This window comes from Colobus angolensis, unplaced genomic scaffold (genome assembly GCF_000951035.1).
Source record: "Colobus angolensis palliatus isolate OR3802 unplaced genomic scaffold, Cang.pa_1.0 Scaffold68, whole genome shotgun sequence".
Lineage (NCBI taxonomy): Eukaryota > Metazoa > Chordata > Mammalia > Primates > Cercopithecidae > Colobus > Colobus angolensis.
Genome location: NW_012120487.1, coordinates 6,424,676 through 6,443,266, shown reverse-complemented (window position 1 = coordinate 6,443,266; position 18,591 = coordinate 6,424,676). Strand labels below are relative to the sequence as shown.

Here is an 18,591-nt window from a genome sequence, read left to right as displayed (position 1 = left end):
GGCGAGTGCGTGCACCTGGGCTGGCGCTGCGACGGCGACCGCGACTGCAAAGACAAATCCGACGAGGCCGACTGCCGTAAGCCCCCTCCATACCGCCCAGCCCCGCCCAGGGATTGCGGATCCGCTACCCGATCCCGATCCGCCAGGTGCAGGCTTCCTTTCATTGCCTTACCTGAATACATTACCCGGGTTTACTACAGAGGAGACCGAGGCTGGGAGAAGTGAAGTGACTTGTTTGAGTTCATGCAGCTGCCGGGCTGCGGAGCTCAGGTCTAACTCCAGAAGCCTCCACTGGTACCTGTGTCCCTGCTGTGAGCCCTCCCACTTGTACTTCCCACCCCCATCCCCCAACCCCTCTACCCAGAAACCTGGCAGGCTCAGGAGCTCCTCCCATCTCTTTACCCGCTAGGCCTGCTCATTCCTCAAGGCCTGGCCTAGACTCATCTGACCTTCCCAGCTGGGCTGGGTCCCTCTGCCTGGCAGGTCTCCAGCAGCCTTCTCTTACAGCTCATCTCACACTTATGTCCCCCTCTGAGCATTCCTCAGCCCCGCTCCGCACCCTGATCTCCTAGAGGATGAGGAGGCTCTCAGGAGTCTCTGGGCTCCCACCCCCACTTCCACCCCTCCCAGCACAGCACCTGGCACAGGAAGGTTTGCCAAATGGATGAAGTCATTAAGTAATGAGCACCAAGACTCAAAAGGAGGCCGTGTGTCTGTTCTGAGGAGTGGCCCTGGAGAGAGGCAGGGACAGGGAAACAAGAGACCTGGGTTTAGTCCTGAATCTGCCAGCCAGAGTGCTGTGTGACCCTGGGCAAGGCCTTCCCCCTCTCTGAGCTTCAGTCTCCCCATCTGTACACTGAGGTGCCTTGGCCGGGTGTCCTTTGAGGACTCCTAAGTTCAGCCACTGGTTCAGTTTTTGCCAGGGGTGCCTATGGCATGGGGATGGGGGTGGTGGGGAAACTTTCCTAGCACCACACTGACTCTGATCCTCTCCCCTTGCCCTCTTCTGGCAGCACTGGGCACCTGCCATGGGAACGAGTTCCAGTGTGGGGACGGGACATGTGTCCTTGCAATCAAGCGCTGCAACCAGGAGCAGGACTGTCCGGATGGGAGTGATGAAGCTGGCTGCCTACAGGGTGCGTGTGGTCAGGGCACAGAACACATCTTCTGTGAGGATGCCCTGGGCTCTGGTGACTCTCCAGAGAGCAGAGTTGGGAGGAGTTTTCCCTTGGTCTCCAAGAAGTATTTTCCCCCAAAGCACCACTTGCCCCTAAAGCACCTGGCTCCCTTCCCCTGGGATCCTAGTGGCACCAGAATTGGATTTTTAAGGACTTTGCCAAAGCTGAAAGACGCCTAGGGCGACATGACAGGGCATTTGGGAAGTCCAGCCCCCACCACTTGTCCAGGTCCCAGCTGCTGAGTGGCTTCCCTCACTAGTTCCCAGGCGGAGCAGAGGCTGAGTCTTGTTCCCCAGGGACCCCCTTTAATTCTCAGATGGTTCTTCTGGCCCCCACCTGCCCTCTGCAGGAGCAGGGACCCTCATTCACTAGTCATCTGGGGGAATGGATAACAGGTTGGGCAGTGTGGCAACTTCCCCTCTCTGGGGTCCATGGGGCAAAGGTCCCTCCAGGAGATGGTCAGTCCAGCCTCTAAGGTCTCTCTAGAGCTGCTGCCTGGTCCCTCCCAAGACCTGAGTTCTGCAAGATCCCCACAGCCCTGCCCAGCTACATGAGGCTTAGCTTCCTAATCATCCCTGGGATCCTGTCCTGTGAGCAGAGCTTCCTCAGGTCCTGGATTTACCTGTCTATACTGGGCCACCCTCCAGAGACCTGTGAGGGGTTAGAACTGGAGCTCTACTTGCCTCCTGGGGGCCCCAGCCCAGCCCAGCCCTTCTTGTCCAAGGTCTCACAGGCACTGTCCACTCTCTTGTCCGGCCCAACAGAGTCACCTTGTGAGGGTCCCCGTAGATTTCAGTGTAAGAGTGGCGAGCGCGTGGACGGCAAGAAAGTGTGTGATGTGCAGAGGGACTGCCGGGATTGGTCGGATGAGCTTCTGAAAATGTGGTGCAGTGCCTGTCTACACCCACTGGCTGGACTCAGTCTCCTGCCATCCCTCTCCTGGTATCTGGGCTCAAGGCCCTCCAGTACCCCCTGCCCTGACAATTTCTGCTCTGACCCTCTCTTTGGACTCATGTGCTGTCCTATGGCTTCACATGGGGCTTTTCGCCCCTAGGCCTGTGGTCTGCATCTCCACAAAGTGCTAAGAGCTTGTCCATCCCAGGTACTAAAAAATTACGTTTTTTCTCACAAACTTGGCCTCTCCTCATTCCTTCCCCATTCAGACCTCTGAGACCTTCTGGAACTTTCTCTCTTCCTCGGTGTTCCTGCCCTGCTGACCTAGCCAGGGCCCTGGGCTCTGAGGTCTTCTAGCCCCTTGCAGAAGACCCAGCAGAGGAAGAGGTGGGCACAGCAGGCAGGCAGCCAGTTGAAGCACATCCCAGGGCCACTGCTCAGGCCACACCTGCATGAGAGTAGGGCAGGCCTTGCAGCAGGAGCTGGCATCATCCTAAGCCCTGAGGAGTTCGGACCTGATGGGGAGACCAGACTTGTAGGCCAGACTAAAGCGAGACCTGGATGGAAGCGGCTGCCCTGATGTCGGCTACAGCTGTCAGCGTGGGTTTCAGGCTAGAAAGAACAGAGGCTCCAGGCTCTAGGTAGGGTGGACATCCCAGAGAACATGCTGGAAACCCAGTGTGGACTCCAGGAAGGTTCATGAGTCTTTTTTTTTTTTTTTTTTAACTGTTCCCAGGTCAGGGCTTGAGGGAGATTTGACAGAGAAGCCCTGGGAGGACAGAGCCTAGGTCAGTCCCTCCCTCTCCTGCCTCCTGGCAGACTGTTTCCTCAGCACCTCCCTCCTGGGTGCTTAGAGGAGGTTCATTCGCTGGAGCTTCCCAGGAAAAGCATATTTCCTCCCCCTTTTGAAGATTAAAAAACTGATTGTGAAAGGAAGAGTAGCTGAATGAAAGTGACTCAGCTTCTACCTGAGCTGCCAGGAGGCAGACACTCCCTCTGCCTCCAGGCCCTGCCAAGAGAAGTCCCAGAAGAAGGAACTTGTGGAAAAAGAGACAGGGAAGCCAGAGCTACTAAGCCTAGCTCCCCCCACACCCAGACTTGGAGTAGCCAGGGACTACTATCCTACTAAACCCTCTCTTCTCTCCTGTCATTTGCATGACACACCAAAGAGGAGTATGTACACACGAGCTTGTGTCTGCGTGTGGCCTCTGCCTCTGTGTTGGTGAGAGGCCGGTGTCTGTATCCATGTCTTCTTCTCTGAGTAAAGCAGGGGAACTGCATTCATGCATCTATGTGTGTGACCCCAAGTATGTGTGAATGTATTTATGGAGTCCATGGGACTGTCTGTGCTCTGCATATAAGCTGGTATGTGTGCATGTAGTTGTGTGCATGCAGGTGTGTGCATGTAGGTGTGTGCAGTGACACCACTTCTTCCTTCCATGGAATGAAGCCGCAAATACTACTCTGGCCTCTCTACACCACTCTACCTCATCCCCCTCCTCTCCTGGCTCCCCAGCGGAATCACACCCAGGCTAGGTAGAATTAAGAAGGACTGGAGACTTCCCTGCAGGCATTTGGGTAAAGGCTACAGGGGCAGACCTGCTCTCCTTTCTCTTCCCCTCACCTACCTGAGTCCTGGAGGACTCTGTGCCTTCCTTCATCAGAAGCCAGTCACTTTGAGCTCTCTCCTTTCCCCTTTCCCCTTTCAGGGCCATCCCACCTACACATGCCACTTCATCAAGTGCTCAGTAAATAGAATTGTTGGGTTGCTGCTACCTGCAAAAGGAGAGGAAGGAGGCGAGTGGATGCATGATGGGGGCAGTGGGTGAGTGGGAGGACAGTTGAATGGATGGTGCTCAGGGAATAACACAGGAAAGTAGAGGTCAGGGAGGGCTCCGAGCGACTGAAAGATTCCTGGAGGTGGGAGCTGCCATGGCTCAGCCCACCTCCAAAGGTCTGGGGCTTCCCAGGGCTGGGTCTGGCTGAGTCATCCCTGGGTCTCCCAGTCATGGGGTTGCTGTGGTCTTGTTCTTTCAGTTCCGCCAACATTCCTGGGAAACAGGAGGAGGCCCAGGGGTAAAGGGGTTATTCCCTAAGCATGGCTCAGGCTGGAAGTGGGGGCACCCCATAGCTGTGCATGGCCTGGGGTGGGCAGCTCAGACCAGCTACATGCATGGCCATGGCTGGCTCAGCTCAGCACTGCTTGGCTTGGCTGGAGTGGCAGTGCATGAGCCTGGGGGGTAGAGGGGGGCGGCACCTCCCCTTGGCTTGTGGAATTAACCTTCTGTGACTCTAAAGCTCAGGAGATGCTGTGAGAGCATTGGTCCCGGCCTCCCTGACCTCCCCTAAGACCCTGCCAGAAGGTAGTGAGGGAGTGCAGAATGGGGAGCCAGAACAGATGATCTCCGGGCATCCCTTCACCTCTTGGAGCAGGTGGTAATCCTGGGACCAGGCCCATGACAAGATGGAGGAACAGGGACAGGTGCTGAGAGGAGAGGAGTTGAAAAAAACCCATCATATTAGTTCATGATAGGAGAGAATTGATTTAGCAATGGCTCCATGTAAAAAAAAAGGCCCAGGAGTCTTAAATAACCACAAGCACATTAGGGGGCATCCTGTGTTGTTCAGGTTCCTTCTGGGTGGCAAACTAGCTCTGGGCCTGTCCAGAGAGGGACATCGACAGATGGAGTGAGTCCAGAGAAAGGCACCCAGATGGCAGGAGACCAGATATCAGTGCTTTAAGGAGGCTCTGAGGGAGCCTGTGCACCCTAGCTAACCCCACACAGCAGAGCTGGGAGCAGAAGTAGAAGCCTCAGCAGGCAGTGCTGGTCCACAGTGGAGCCGGCTGCCTCAGGAGGGAAGTGGGCTCCCTGAGGTTGGAGATATTTAAGCGGAGCATTTTGGAAGGGATTCTTAGGGTATCCTGAGGGTTGGATGTGACACATGCAGGCCCCTTCAACTCTGAGGTCACAAGGAAGGAGGCACTGCAAGAAACATGTTTGTGAAAGGAAAGACCTTGGGCCACTGGGGAAGGCCTAGCTGCCTCCAGCTTGGTGGTGGACAGAGCCCCAGCTGGGAGGCCGGGGACCTGAGTTCTGGTTCCACTCTACCTTGTCTGTGTGTCTGGCTTTGAGTAGGGACCTGCCCTCTCTGTGCCACCTCCTGCCCAGAACACCTGTAGATGAGGCTGAGGCTCAGTGAGGTTGTGGAGCCCTCCTACCTCTGTGGGAGTCCCACTGCCCGAGGCTCTGCTTCTGCTCTAGGTCCCACCCCTTCCCTGCCCCCACTCCTCCTGGGCTCCTGGACCTTCAGGAGTCCATGTCCCTCCCCAGGGCTAAACGAGTGTCTGCACAACAATGGCGGCTGCTCACACATCTGCACTGACCTCAAGATTGGCTTTGAATGCACGTGCCCAGCAGGCTTCCAGCTCCTGGACCAGAAGACCTGTGGCGGTGAGACCTTCTCCCACACCCCCAAGCAGAAGCAGATCCTCCTGCCAGTTCTGACCCCTGCTCCTCCCCACAGACATTGATGAATGCAAGGACCCAGATGCCTGCAGCCAGATCTGTGTCAATTACAAGGGCTATTTTAAGTGCGAGTGCTACCCTGGCTACGAGATGGACCTGCTGACCAAGAACTGCAAGGCTGCTGGTACGGACACCCCAAGGGCAGAGGGGCAGCTCTGAAAGGGATATAGGAAGCAGCATGCTTCCATATGTGAGGAGTGGATGTGTACATGTGCACACACACAAGAAGGCAATTTGTGTTACTGAGAAGTACAGGAATCTTCGGTCCCTTGTCTAGCTTGGGAAAAAGAATTCAGCCGAGACAATTAGTAACATAAGCCAAAGGTTTATTAAGGAGATCAGAGTACAGTCCAAGACAGGAGCTTGCTGACCCAACTAGGAACAGCAGCAATAGCCGTGTTTCTTTAAAGGGACAGTGCACTCTGAAAGGTGAGGCAGAGCAGGGCAGGCTGCTGAAAGAGAATGGACTGGCGGCAGCCCTGAGAGTTCTGCATTGGGTCTTTTTCTTGAAGTTCCTGTCTCTGTCCTAAATCTCTGCCTTTTTCTTTGTCTAGTTTTCCCATTCCTGCTTTGAGTCCCTGCCTGTTCCTCACCTAGTTTCCACCAAGGCTTGTGGGACCTCCCTTACTATTAGCTCTTGTGCATGCCCAGCTCTGGGCACAAATACTACCTAATGGCGGCATCACTCATTACCACCACCCCAGGAAGGTTGTATAGCAGTCAAATCTTATTAGGCCTGCATATTTCTTAGGAATTTCCCCTTTGCCCTCCCCTTCCTCCTCAGCATACGGCTAGCTACATTCTGATGGGTGAACTGCAGAGTGAGCAGTTACTGGGCATCTTAAGGGGCGTTCCTTTCTGCACAGGTATTTCCCCTCCTCTCTGCTCATATCTAGCATGCATGTTTTGGGTGGTCTCTAGGTGTGAGATTTTCTAGGCTTCCCTTTTCTCAGGGACTCCCCCTTCTACTCATGTCCAGCTGTCTGCCTACTCTAACAGTTGCACGCACAGTGCTCAAAAGTGTACATATACATCACACACACAATGCACTGCACACTAACACCCACACAGACACTGTATAGAGCCACCCAATACAGCCCACAGAGATGACACTCATACAACAGAATATATAGACACAAAATTGAACCACACAGAGACTACACACACACAGCATAGGGAGTCTATACAAAGAGCATGACCTGGGCAGACCTACACATTGATCAGTTCAGCCAGCAGAATTAATTCATTGTATTCAGTTGTTTATAGTGAACACCTTACATTGTAGTAGACACTGGGAATTCAGCAGTAAACAAAATGGATGCAAATCCCTGTCTGCCCTCAAGGGACTTACATTCTAATGGGTGAGCCAGGCTAGAAATCAGGTAAATAAATAAAATATAGTGCATGGCAGATGGCGATAAGGGCTAAGGAGAAATAGAAAGTAGAGAATGGGACTAGGGAAGTCCAGGTGAGCAGGGGGTTCTAGTTTTAAATGGAATGGTCAGGGAAGCCCTCACTGAGAAGCTATTTGAGTAAAGAAGATGAAGGGGGGCAGGTGTGGTGGCTCACGCTTGTAATCCCAACACTTTGGGAGGCCTAGGCAGGAAGATCACTTGAGGCCAGGAGTTCAAGACTGGGCAATGTAGCAAGACCCTATATCTTAAAAAAATTTAAAAATTAGCCAGGTATAGTACCATGCACTTATAGTCCCAAGTTACTCAGGAGGCTGAGGCAGGAAGATCTCTTGAGCCCAGGAGTTTGAGGTCGCAGTGAGTTATGATGCCACTGCACTCCAGCCTGGGTGACAGAGTGAGACCTTTTCTAAAAAAAAAAAAAGGGGGGGGGAGTGAGGGAGGTGAGACAATGAGCTACCATGCAGTTATCTGTAGGAACAAGTATTTCAGGCTGAAGAGACAGAAGCTGCAAAAGCCCTAATGCAGGAGCATGCCTAATATGTTCAGGGAATAGCAAGGAAGCTGGTACAGTTGGAGCAAGGAAACTAGGAAGAGATGAGGCCAGAGAGGTGGCTTGGGGCAGCGCAAAGGGCCTTCTGCACCATCGTAAGAGCCAGCTCTGGATTTCACTCCAACTAGGGGGAAGCCATTGAGGGCTCGGAGTAGGGAAGGGACATGGTGTGACATTTTAAGAAGGTCCTTCTGACTGCACTGTTGAGAACAGACTGTAGAGGACAAGGGAGGAGGCAGGGAAACCACTTAAGAGGTCATTGCAATAATCCAGAAGCAAGGTGACGGTGGCGGAACGCTTATTCCCACATTATTACTATGGGAATAATGAGAAGTGGACAGACTGCAGATATAGTGCAAAGGCCAGCCAACAGGATTTGCTTATGAATTGAATGTGGAATCTGGGGAAAAAAAGTGTTACAGCAACTGAAACAATAAGATTGCTACGTACGGGCTTGGGAAAGACAGTGAGGGAAGCAGGTTTGGAGTAATATTAGGCTGTTTTGGACATGTTAAGTTTAAGAAAACTGGTTAGGTGTCCAAATAGAGATATTGAGAAGGCAGTTGGATATATGAGTCTGCAGTTCATATGCAAGTTAAACACAATATACAACATATAAATTATAACAATACAGCAGCCATAATACTGACAGGTAGCCCATAAACCCAAAAAGTAAACCACCCAAACTGTACAATATATAACACATACATTAGTATATCACATATAACATGTAACCCGTTCTTGCTCCCACATAGAACACATGTAATACATGACACAGATTATGTACATGCACTGGAGACAACACGCAACTACCCATTCATATACAAAATCCACACACATGAATATTTCAAGTGCAATTACATAAAATCTCAAATCATAAACACACGGGGTTCCTGTCACAGTCACAGCTATCATTTAAAATCACTCCAACATGCCCCTTTAACCTGGCTCCTGCCTTCAGGGAGGTGAAGTGTCATTGCTGTCATTTTGGTGTGAGGGAAATCACAGCTTGTCCGTGGCAGAGCTGGCCTGGAACTCAGCTTTCATCCTTGCCCCTTCCTGCACCTTCAGCCCATTCTCCATGCTCTCTATTTGTACCACACTTCTGTCTCACTCCCACCCTGCTTTGAATTAGTCCCCAACACTACACACAGGTCACACACCAGCCCCAGGCCCTACATGACTCTGTGCTGGTCCCATCCTCCAGGGAGCACATTAGCTTGGCAAAGATGCACAGTGATAGGGACTGGTGGCTGGCAGAAGTGTCAGCTGGAAAACAAGAGAAGGAGACACAGGGAGCTTGAGGGGCAGGTGTTACTAGGAGCAGCCCCTCAGACAGTGTTGGTGCCTGAGAGTGACCCAATACATCTAGAAACAGCCTGTGGGAGCTGGTGCTAGGCCCTCAGAGGCCCGTGGGACAGTGACCTCCCATATGGAGTAGCCAGGAAAGTCTAGGTCACTTGTTTGCCATCTTAAAATCTAAACCTAAATCTAAGAAAAAAACAGGCTTTGTGTATATATGAGCAGTTATATGTTGCCTCTACTGCATATATATAATCTGTGCTGTATATCATATATGTCCCATCTCTGCCATTGGCTCAGGTTAGAGAACAAACTCACCCAGCTCACAGGACCCTTTGTGATCTGGCCCCTGCCAATCTCTGAAGCTCATCTCTTGCTATGTCCCCAACACTTTCTATCCTGAGTTATCTTTTTTTTCCTTTTGAGACAGGGTCTCTCTCACCCAGGCTGGAGTGCGTGGCACAATCATGGCTCGCTGCAGCCTTGACCTCCTGGGCTCAAATGATTCTCCCACTTCAGCCTCCTGAGTAGCTGGGACTACAGGTGTGTGCCACCATGCCCAGCTAATTTTTTTTTTTATTTTTAGAGATGGGATTTTGCCATATTGCCCAGGCTAGTCTCAAACCCCTGGCCTCAAGCGATGTGCCAGCCCCAGCCTCTCAAAGTGCTGAGATTACAGGTGTGAGCCACTGTGCCCAGCCCCTAGTTATCGTTCTAAGACACTTACTTGCTCAGGTAGTTCCTTCTTGAACCACAGCAGTAGGGCCCAAGCAGAGAAGGTGGTAGTTGCTGGAAAGAAATACATGGTAGGTGGAAGGGACAACCTGAGCAAAGGCCCTGAGGCAGGAAGCCCATCCATGGCTAGGTAATGGTAACTGGTAGCTGGAATCAAGCTATGTGGGAAGGGCAAGTAATGAGGCTGGACAGGGAGCTTGGGGTCACACTGCGAAAGGCTTTCAGTGCAGACCTAAGGAGAAAATGGGTAGCCATAAAATATTTTGGAGAAGTTTGTATCCAATAAAAAGAATAAAAATCCTCCTGCTATGCATGGTGCTCTGCATCTTCAGATTTCTGTACTCATTATTTCATCTGCTCCTGCAACCTGTAAAGCAGGAATTGTCACTACTATTTTAAGGAAAATGGGTGTGTCACCCAGCAAGCCAGCGGCAGAGGCTTGGTCTCCAGGCTCCCTGCCTCTTGCACTGACTCTTTCTCTTTCAACCTCCCTGCATGGCAGCTGGCAAGAGCCCATCCCTCATCTTCACCAACCGGCATGAGGTGCGGAGGATCGACCTGGTGAAGCGCAACTATTCACGCCTCATCCCCATGCTCAAGAATGTCGTGGCACTAGATGTGGAAGTTGCCACCAATCGCATCTACTGGTGTGACCTCTCCTACCGTAAGATCTATAGGTGAGCGGCCACATCCTCTGCAGCAAGACCTGAAGAATGGGGGTGAGGGGTAGTGACAGATGAGGAGGGGAGTAGTGGCCTCTGCCTCTAGAGTTCCTCAGGACAGAGTTGGGGCTTGGGAAGAGATGCAGGATCACAGTGGATATGGAACTTCTGGGAATTTACTGGGGCTAGAGTAGGCTGAGGGCTCCCCTGGGTTAGCAGCTTCAAGCCCCAAACACTTGGGATTTGTCTGACCTCTGGAGGCCTAATATGGAAGCACAAGACACAGGAACTGTTTGGCCAGGGCAGAAAGGAAGAAATCCTGGCTTTGGGGAGGACTTTCCAAGCAGCTCACATCCCTGCGTATTGGACCCTGGGGACTTAGACCTGGTCCCTGCCCAGAGGATCCCAGTCACAACACTGTGACATCCATATGTGATGATCATGAGAAAGTACAGAGGAGGCCTCCGAACCCACCTGGGCATCTGATCTGGCATGCCTTCCCGGATGGCATCACCCCAAGGCCAGCTTTTCACTGTGTCTTTGACGCCATAGTCAGTGGACCTGCCTTGGCGAAGCTCTTCACACACTGGTGGAGGTTCTCTCCTAGGACTTTCTCAGCTGCCAGCAGCCTGCCTCCCTGCATGTCTGGGACCCCTTTAGGCAGTCATGTCCTTTCTTTGTCCTGAGATCCACTTGGCAGGAGTGCCAATGACCAGGGGCTGGGTAGACACTGAGTCACTGATGAAAGAATGATGGATAGATGGGTGGATGAGTGGATGGAAGCAAATATAGCAAGTGCCACTCACTGACAACTAGATTCCTGCCTCCCTGCAGCACAGAGACACTCAGTTCACACACACCCAAAAACATAACTAGAACAATGCCTGTCCAAGAGTTGTAACTGAAAGAGGCAGGATTTGGTGACAGACTAGATATGGGGCTGAAGGAGGAAATTTACTCCTTCAGAGTGAATTTTGGGACTTCCGGGTTTTTGGCTTGGGAGGTTTCATGAACGGTGGTGCTGTTCTCTGATGTGTGAAGCAGTGGAGGAGGATCAGGGCTCAGGGGTCGGATCGTCTGGTTGGCCGAGGGGAGGGGAATGGGGATGAACAGTTTTGGATATATTGAGTTCAAGGTGTCCATGGGACATCCAAGGGGAGCTAGTTGGCTTTGCAGTCTGGATCGTAAGAGAGTTGTTGGGATTAAAGACTTAGTTATTGATGGCAGTGGACACTAAGGAACTAATCACCCAGAGAGAGAGCAAGAAGAAGAAAACCTTTGGGGAAACAGCATTTGAGAAAGAAAGTCCTGCTAATGTTGCCTCCTGAGTATCTACTGTATTCTTAGCCCTTCTCTCCATTCTCACGGGCACAGTCATTCTTCAGACTCTCTTAATCTCCCACTCAGATGCTGTAACATCCTCCTAATCAATTTCCCGGCTTCATTCCCTCTCCTTCCAACCCATCCACTCCATAGATGCCATAGTGAACTAACATGCTTATTGGACTATGTCCTCTGGCCTGTCCAGTTACCACTGGGGATAAATCCTAATTCCTTGGCATGCTACTCAAAGCCCATCAGGATGGGGTTCCTGCCTATACCTGCTTGCAGTCTGACACCCACATAAGTAGCTCCCCTAAGTATCTCACTGTTCCAGAGCAGACTCACCTCTGGCCATTTGCACAAGCCTTTCTTTTTCCCTAACGGCTTTCTGTCCTGGTGAATTTGTGCTCCTGGTGAACTTGTCCTTCAGGACTCAACTATAAAGCCTTCTCCCACCCTCTGGGATGATGTAGTCTCCATGCCTCTGCTGCCATAGCCTCTAATGCTTGCCATAATCACATTGTATTATATCTGGCTCACTCTAATGGGCAGAGCTGTGGGGCAGCCCCACCTTAGAAAGCCAGAGAGAGACTGTGGCCCACGTAAGTCTGTACCCCTAGCCTGGTACCCCAGGGAATGTGTAGAGTGGAAATTATCCACCTTTCTCTAAAAATCTATTGCCATGGCCCAGATGGAAGAGACAGAGGGGAAGGGTGCACAGGTAGCTCCAGATGGGCCTATGGGTGGAATATCTGCCCCATGGTCATCTCTGTTTTCTCTTAAGTGCCTACATGGACAAGGCCAGTGACCCGAAAGAGCAGGAGGTCCTCATTGACGAGCAGCTGCACTCTCCAGAGGGCCTGGCGGTGGACTGGGTCCACAAGCACATCTACTGGACCGACTCGGGCAATAAGACCATCTCAGTGGCCACAGTTGATGGTGGCCGCCGATGCACTCTCTTCAGCCGTAACCTCAGTGAACCCCGGGCCATCGCTGTTGACCCCCTTCGAGGGTGAGTGTCTCAACTTAACTTCCCATTCTCCCACCATAGGTGCTCAGTCCTCTTGTGTCTGTCACAAGAGCTAGCTTGAGGGCTCAAGAAAGCTCTGGCCCACTCAGACACAGGCCATGGGGAAGAAAGTCTTGTTAATCCCCAACCAAGGTTCTCTGGGCATTGGTCACCAAAGCTCTCCCTGGACTCTCCCACCCACTCATTATATTGTAGAATTGGAGCGTCTCAGAGCAGAGCAGGGCTCTAGAGATGGCCTGATAGAAGCTCCTAGGGGAGGAAGCCTTTCCTCAGGCTGCTGTAGGTGGGCATCTGGCAGCTGCTCACATACTTCCAAAGACAGGTAGCTCATTACCTCCCATAGGGCCTGTTTCACTGTGGGGCAGCTCTGCCCATTAGAAAGTGGGTCTTTTCCGCTCATAATCCCAAACCTATCTCCCTACAACTTCCTCCATTGGCCTCTGGAGTTACATAAAACATGTCTATTCCCTGCCCTGTGGGACAGCCAGCAAGATTTGAGGACCAAGATCACTGGTCTATTCTGCTTCAGACTGCCCACCTCCATCCCCACCCCTGTTGCCTATGGTCTCTGGGCCCTCACCACCAAGGCTGCCCTGCTGTGGCCACCCCTCAATTTTGGGAGTTAGGGATTCTGAACAGAACAGGACTCCCTCTCTCCCTCAGTGGGGATATCTTGAGATGGTTTTTTTTAGTGTTGTATCATGTTACGTTTACCAGAATCAACATCTGCTCCTACTGCTGTTTCCTTGTTAAACAGGGATAAGAAAACCCTCTTCTTCGAGCAAGGGCAGCTGGTGAGGGGAGTACCACATGGGAGGTTATGTGAGGCCTTGGGAAGTGACTGATAGCTGCCATTCACTAAGCATAGGTCAGGTGCTCCCAGCACAGAACTAGGCACTCTGACAGATATGGAGCCTCTCCTCTCACTCTCTCTTCAACCCTGTTCTCTGTCTGTTCTCATGCAGACCTTGTGTTGCACCTGCCACATCCTGTCCCTCACATCATAGAGTTACACCCAGCCCAACCCCAATCCATTGTGGATCTGTCAGGGTCCCAGCAGGAAACCCACTGCATACTCAAGATAATTGGAGGAGGGTTAATAAAGGGACTATTTACAAAGGAGTGGGTAAGGTCTAATTTACTACCTTGGATTAGTAACAGTAGGCTGCTACCCACCCTAGTAGGCCTGAGGAGACAGAAGCAGGGAGGGTTACCTGAGTTAGGAAGCTCATCCACTTTCTCCTCTGAAACCAGAAAAGAGAGGGCTTACTAGGGCCTTCCCCACACTGACACCCTAAGGCTCTAGTTAGCACTGCCAGAAGTGGGAGAGATGGGGTCACAGGCTATTCAGCTGAGTCTGGGTGCAATCTCAGAGAATACAGTTTTCCTCAAGTTCTCAAATGAGGTGAAGGCTAAAGTGCCTGTCAATTCTAAGATTTGATGGCTCAAAAGAACTTTAGAGGTCTTCTCAGTCCCTACTAAACATAACCCTCAACTATTCAATGGGTTATTGAGCTCTTGTGACTCAGACTACCCCAGTCATGTCCCCAACAAGAAGCCAAATTGAGTTATTTTGTCTTTTAGGTTCATGTATTGGTCTGACTGGGGGAACCAGGCCAAGATTGAGAAATCTGGGCTCAATGGTGTGGACCGGCAAACACTCGTGTCAGACAATATTGAATGGCCCAACGGAATCACCCTGGGTGAGCCCTGCCTTTCCTGGGTTGGGGGCCTATTCTAGTGCCTTGTCCTGATCACTGTCTGGAACTCCATGAGTCTTGTTTCTGGGTCCTCTCGTGGTGCCAGTGACTTTGTTTCCTGATGGTTGCCCTAGGCTGGCCTCAGTGTGAGGCCTAGAAATGTGGGCAGGGAGGGGTACAAAGGAACAGAGCTCCACATTGGGGTCCCAGGTTCAAGACCTGATCCTGCTTCCTTCCCAAGATCTGCTGAGCCAACGCTTGTACTGGGTAGACTCCAAGCTACACCAGCTGTCCAGCATTGACTTCAGTGGAGGCAACAGAAAGATGCTGATTTCCTCCACTGACTTCCTGAGCCACCCTTTTGGGATAGCTGTGTTTGAGGTGAGTGCTGTAAGGAGAGGCATGGGCCCACTAGGAAGCTGAAGCCTAGAAAATGCTTGTTCAAATAGGATGAGTCCCTGAGACTTGTTCAAATGAAAACAGGAACAAGGAAACCAACTGATTTGTTTGTATACAATCTGTGAGCTGCCTGCACACAAAGGCTCTGCAGCCCACTCTCCACCTGGCAGCCTTTCCCATGCTGTCTTCCCAAGACCCCTCTCTCAGAGCACTTCTCACAGGTGAGTTGCTAGGCATGTATGTTTCCTCTCTGTGCCCTCAGCACCCAGCACTGTAACCCATATACAAAAGGTACCCAGTAAAGGGAGGAAAGGAAGAAGGAACATACCTATCCTTAGAATCATTTACTGGATGAAATGGCCTGAGAGATGCTGTTCAGCTCTGCACACTTTTATTGACCTCTGCCAGACCCTGGGGTCATAGAAGTGAATCAGACACTATCCTAGTCTCAAGAAGCTCCCGGGAAAATGAGGAGCCAAGACTCTCCTGTGCCCTGATCCTAATGACTTTTCTTCTCTGGAAATAAAGAAGCCAGAACCAACCAAGGTCTCACACATTCACCTCTTCCCCAAAACTAACTCCACCATCAAGGGGAGGGAAAGCAAGGGGATGATGGTCTGTGGTGGGCATTGGCAGGATTTGCTTGCACCAAAGTTACTCAGCACTGCTCTGAAGTTGTGGGCAAAGCTCCACCTCTTAAGTCTAGCCCCTGCTTTAAAGGACAGGTGTATTGGGACACAAGTGTATGTGTTTGTGTATATACATGGCATATACTTGTAAAGTATGTGTATGTGCATGGGTAAATATAAATGCATCAGAATAAAGGTGTGCGTTCCTCTAAGTGCTGGTGCCTATGTTTGTACATACATATACCAAGATGTATTTAGACTGCATATTTAGGGGCAAATGTAGCTTTCTGTGTCTGGATGAACACTGGGTATGTGTTTAGATCTTCGTATGAGGATGCACAGTTGTACCTGTACATGTGGATTTACTGACAGATGCACATCTAGGCTTATATGGACTAACCATGTGGACTCGTGTGGATATCTAGAGGCTACAGGAAGCCCAGCAGGGCATAACCCTCATAGCTCACACATCCCTTCCAATCTTGGTCCCAGGCCCCAGTAATGATAATGCTATAGAGATTTAACCTTGGGTTTCTGCTGGGCTCTAGCAAGCAGGCTTAGTTCAGCATGAATGAGTAATATTGTGGCTGTCAGTTCAAAGCACAGAATCACCAAATAACCCTCTAAGATAGAAGGGAACGAGGAGAGGTACATCACAGATTAGAGACTGAGAGCCCCACCGTGAATCCATGGACAGGACAGATCAGGGGAGATTTCAGGGCAGTTCTTGTGACTATGGTTTGGGGCCAACCCCACAGACTGAGGTTATGGATTTAGACTCCAGGCCTCCCATCCTCTGCATCTATACCCCACAGGACAAAGTGTTCTGGACAGACCTGGAGAACGAGGCCATTTTCAGTGCAAATCGGCTCAATGGCCTGGAAATCTCCATCCTGGCTGAGAACCTCAATAACCCACATGACATTGTCATCTTCCATGAGCTGAAGCAGCCAAGAGGTGAGTTGTCTCTGGTCCTAGGTCCCAGGTCCCCTGTCTGTGTCCTCTCCTTTCACCAGGCAGGCTGTGTTCACATTCAGGTCACAACTCAGCAACCCCAGAAATAATAACAACAATCCCTCTTGTTGGTAGAGTACTTTTGCATTATATATTTTGTCTCATTTTACCTCAAGTTCTTTGTGAAATAAGGCTGGGTATAAATTAATACATAAATGTCCTGTTTTTGCCAATCCTACCAAGTGTGGGTATTACTCTTCTAACAGCTGAGGAAATGGAAGCTCAGAGAGGTAAAATAATATTAACAGGTGGCAGAACTGAAACCTAAACCCAGGTCTGTCTGGTTCCAAAGCTGCTTTCACCATGACACATTGCATCTAACTTGCTATTTGGAACCATTTTGCAGTAGTATAAGCTAATGTATCCAAGGGCCATATAATAAGTCAGCTTATTGGTTGGGAATAGAATCTAGGAATCCTACTAGTAGGTTGTCCCCTCCTCTATCACTAGGATATACTAATTCTAACTGTAACTGAAGTGTTGGCTGCCAGGGTGAAAGTGGGAAAGCAAGGGAGTGTAAGGAGATGAGATTGGTGCCTGATTCTAGACCTAGAAATTTAAATGAGAGACATAGTATGTGGCACATGGAAAAACAAAAACCACGGGCTTATGGGCTTTGGAGCCCAGCAGACCTCAATTTAAGTTCTATCTCTAGTCCAGACATGGTGGCTCATGCCTGTAATCCCAACACTGAGAGGCTGAGGCAGAAGGATCCCTTGAGCCCAGGAGCTCCAGGCAGCAGTGGGCTATGACTGCATTACTGCACTCTGGCCTGGGTGACAGAGCAAGACCCCCAACTCTTTAAAAAAAAAAAAAATTCCTAGAGGATAGCTTTGACGAGTTTGTTCTCTTTGAGCCTAGGTGTCTTTATCTGTCAGTCTGGGATGTAACGTCCCCACCTCTCAGAATTGTTGCAAGGATTAAATGAGAGTGTGGGGATAAAACACTAGGTATGGTGCTGGAAAGTACCCAATAACAGTAGTAGGGAGGCCGGGCATGGTGGCTCACACCTGCAATTCCAGCACTTTGGGAGGTCAAGGCAGGAGGATCACTTGAGCCCAGGAGTTTGGGACCAGCCCGGGCAAGAAGGCAAGACTCTATCACTACAAAAACTATAAAAATTACCCTGGTGTGTGGTGGCATGCACCTATAGTTCCAGCTACTGGGGAGGCTGAGGTGGGAGGATTTCTTAAGCCCAGGAGTTTGAGGCTGCAGTGAGCTATGATTGCACTGCTGTATTTAGCCTAGGCAACAGAGTGAGACCCTGTCTCAAAAAATAAAAAATAAAAAAATTTAAAAAGTAGAAGGGCTTCACAATTGCAGAGATGTGGAACCAACCTAAGTATCCATCGACTAATGAGTGAATAAAGAAAATGTGGCATATATACACCTTGGAATACTACTCAGCCATAAAAAGGAACAAAATAATGTATTTTGCAGCAACCTACATGGAGCTGGAGGCCATTATTCTAAGTAAAGTATGATAGGAGTAGAAAACCAAAAACTATATGCTCTCATTTATAAGCAGGAAATAAGTTATGAATACACGGGGCATACAGAGTGATATAATGGACTTTAAGACTAAAAAGGGGGAAGGTAAGAGGGGGGCTAGACATTAAAAAAAGAAAAAAACTACACATTAGGTACAATGTACACTACACTTGGGTTACAGGTGCACTAAAGTCCCAGAATTTACCACTATATAATCATCCATGTAACAAAAAACGTGTACCCCAAAAGCTTTGGGAGAAAAAAAGAAAGAAAAAGAAAAAAATATGAAAAAAAAGTAGTAGGGCAAGCTTTCTGAGCAAGCCAGGTGGGAGAGGCCTCATCCTCAGGGGACAGGAATACCTGGCATGACCTGTCTGTGCCCCAGCTGTCTCCCTCTCTGCCATTAGCTGCAGATGCCTGTAAGCTGAGTGTCCAGCCTAATGGAGGCTGTGAGTACCTGTGCCTTCCTGCTCCTCAGATCTCCAGCCACTCTCCCAACTACACGTGTGCCTGTCCTGACACAATGTGGCTGGGTCCAGACATGAAGAGGTGCTACCGAGGTAAGCAGACCTTCCAGGAGGGATGGCCCCTGGCAGTGTCAGACCCTACCCTGCTGAAATCTTCCCTTGGCTTCTGGGACACAGTATGCTGCTGGTTTTCTTCCATCTTCCCTGGCTACTTGTTGCCTTTTTGGGGTTTCTCTTTTTTACCTTCCTTGAATGCTCATGCCCCCAGGATCCTT

At 50.5% G+C, this 18,591-nt stretch overlaps 1 protein-coding gene across 2 annotated transcripts in view; it reads left to right on the top strand.

Moving 5' to 3' along the window:
- The window catches only part of LRP8 (low density lipoprotein receptor-related protein 8, apolipoprotein e receptor), an 82,496-nt gene that overhangs the window by 50,891 nt on the left and 13,014 nt on the right, over window positions 1-18,591 (top strand). Inside the window, exons 5-14 of one of the 2 annotated variants that reach the window (XM_011926309.1) lie at window positions 1,014-1,136; window positions 4,110-4,148; window positions 5,405-5,524; window positions 5,598-5,723; window positions 10,104-10,278; window positions 12,371-12,598; window positions 14,201-14,319; window positions 14,558-14,697; window positions 16,160-16,301; window positions 18,257-18,409. In XM_011926309.1, the coding sequence (XP_011781699.1) occupies window positions 5,690-5,723; window positions 10,104-10,278; window positions 12,371-12,598; window positions 14,201-14,319; window positions 14,558-14,697; window positions 16,160-16,301; window positions 18,257-18,409 (991 nt within the window). In that variant the 5' untranslated portion in view covers window positions 1,014-1,136; window positions 4,110-4,148; window positions 5,405-5,524; window positions 5,598-5,689. The remainder of the gene's footprint in view (window positions 1-1,013; window positions 1,137-4,109; window positions 4,149-5,404; window positions 5,525-5,597; window positions 5,724-10,103; window positions 10,279-12,370; window positions 12,599-14,200; window positions 14,320-14,557; window positions 14,698-16,159; window positions 16,302-18,256; window positions 18,410-18,591) is intronic. The other variant, XM_011926310.1, reaches the window with a different exon arrangement.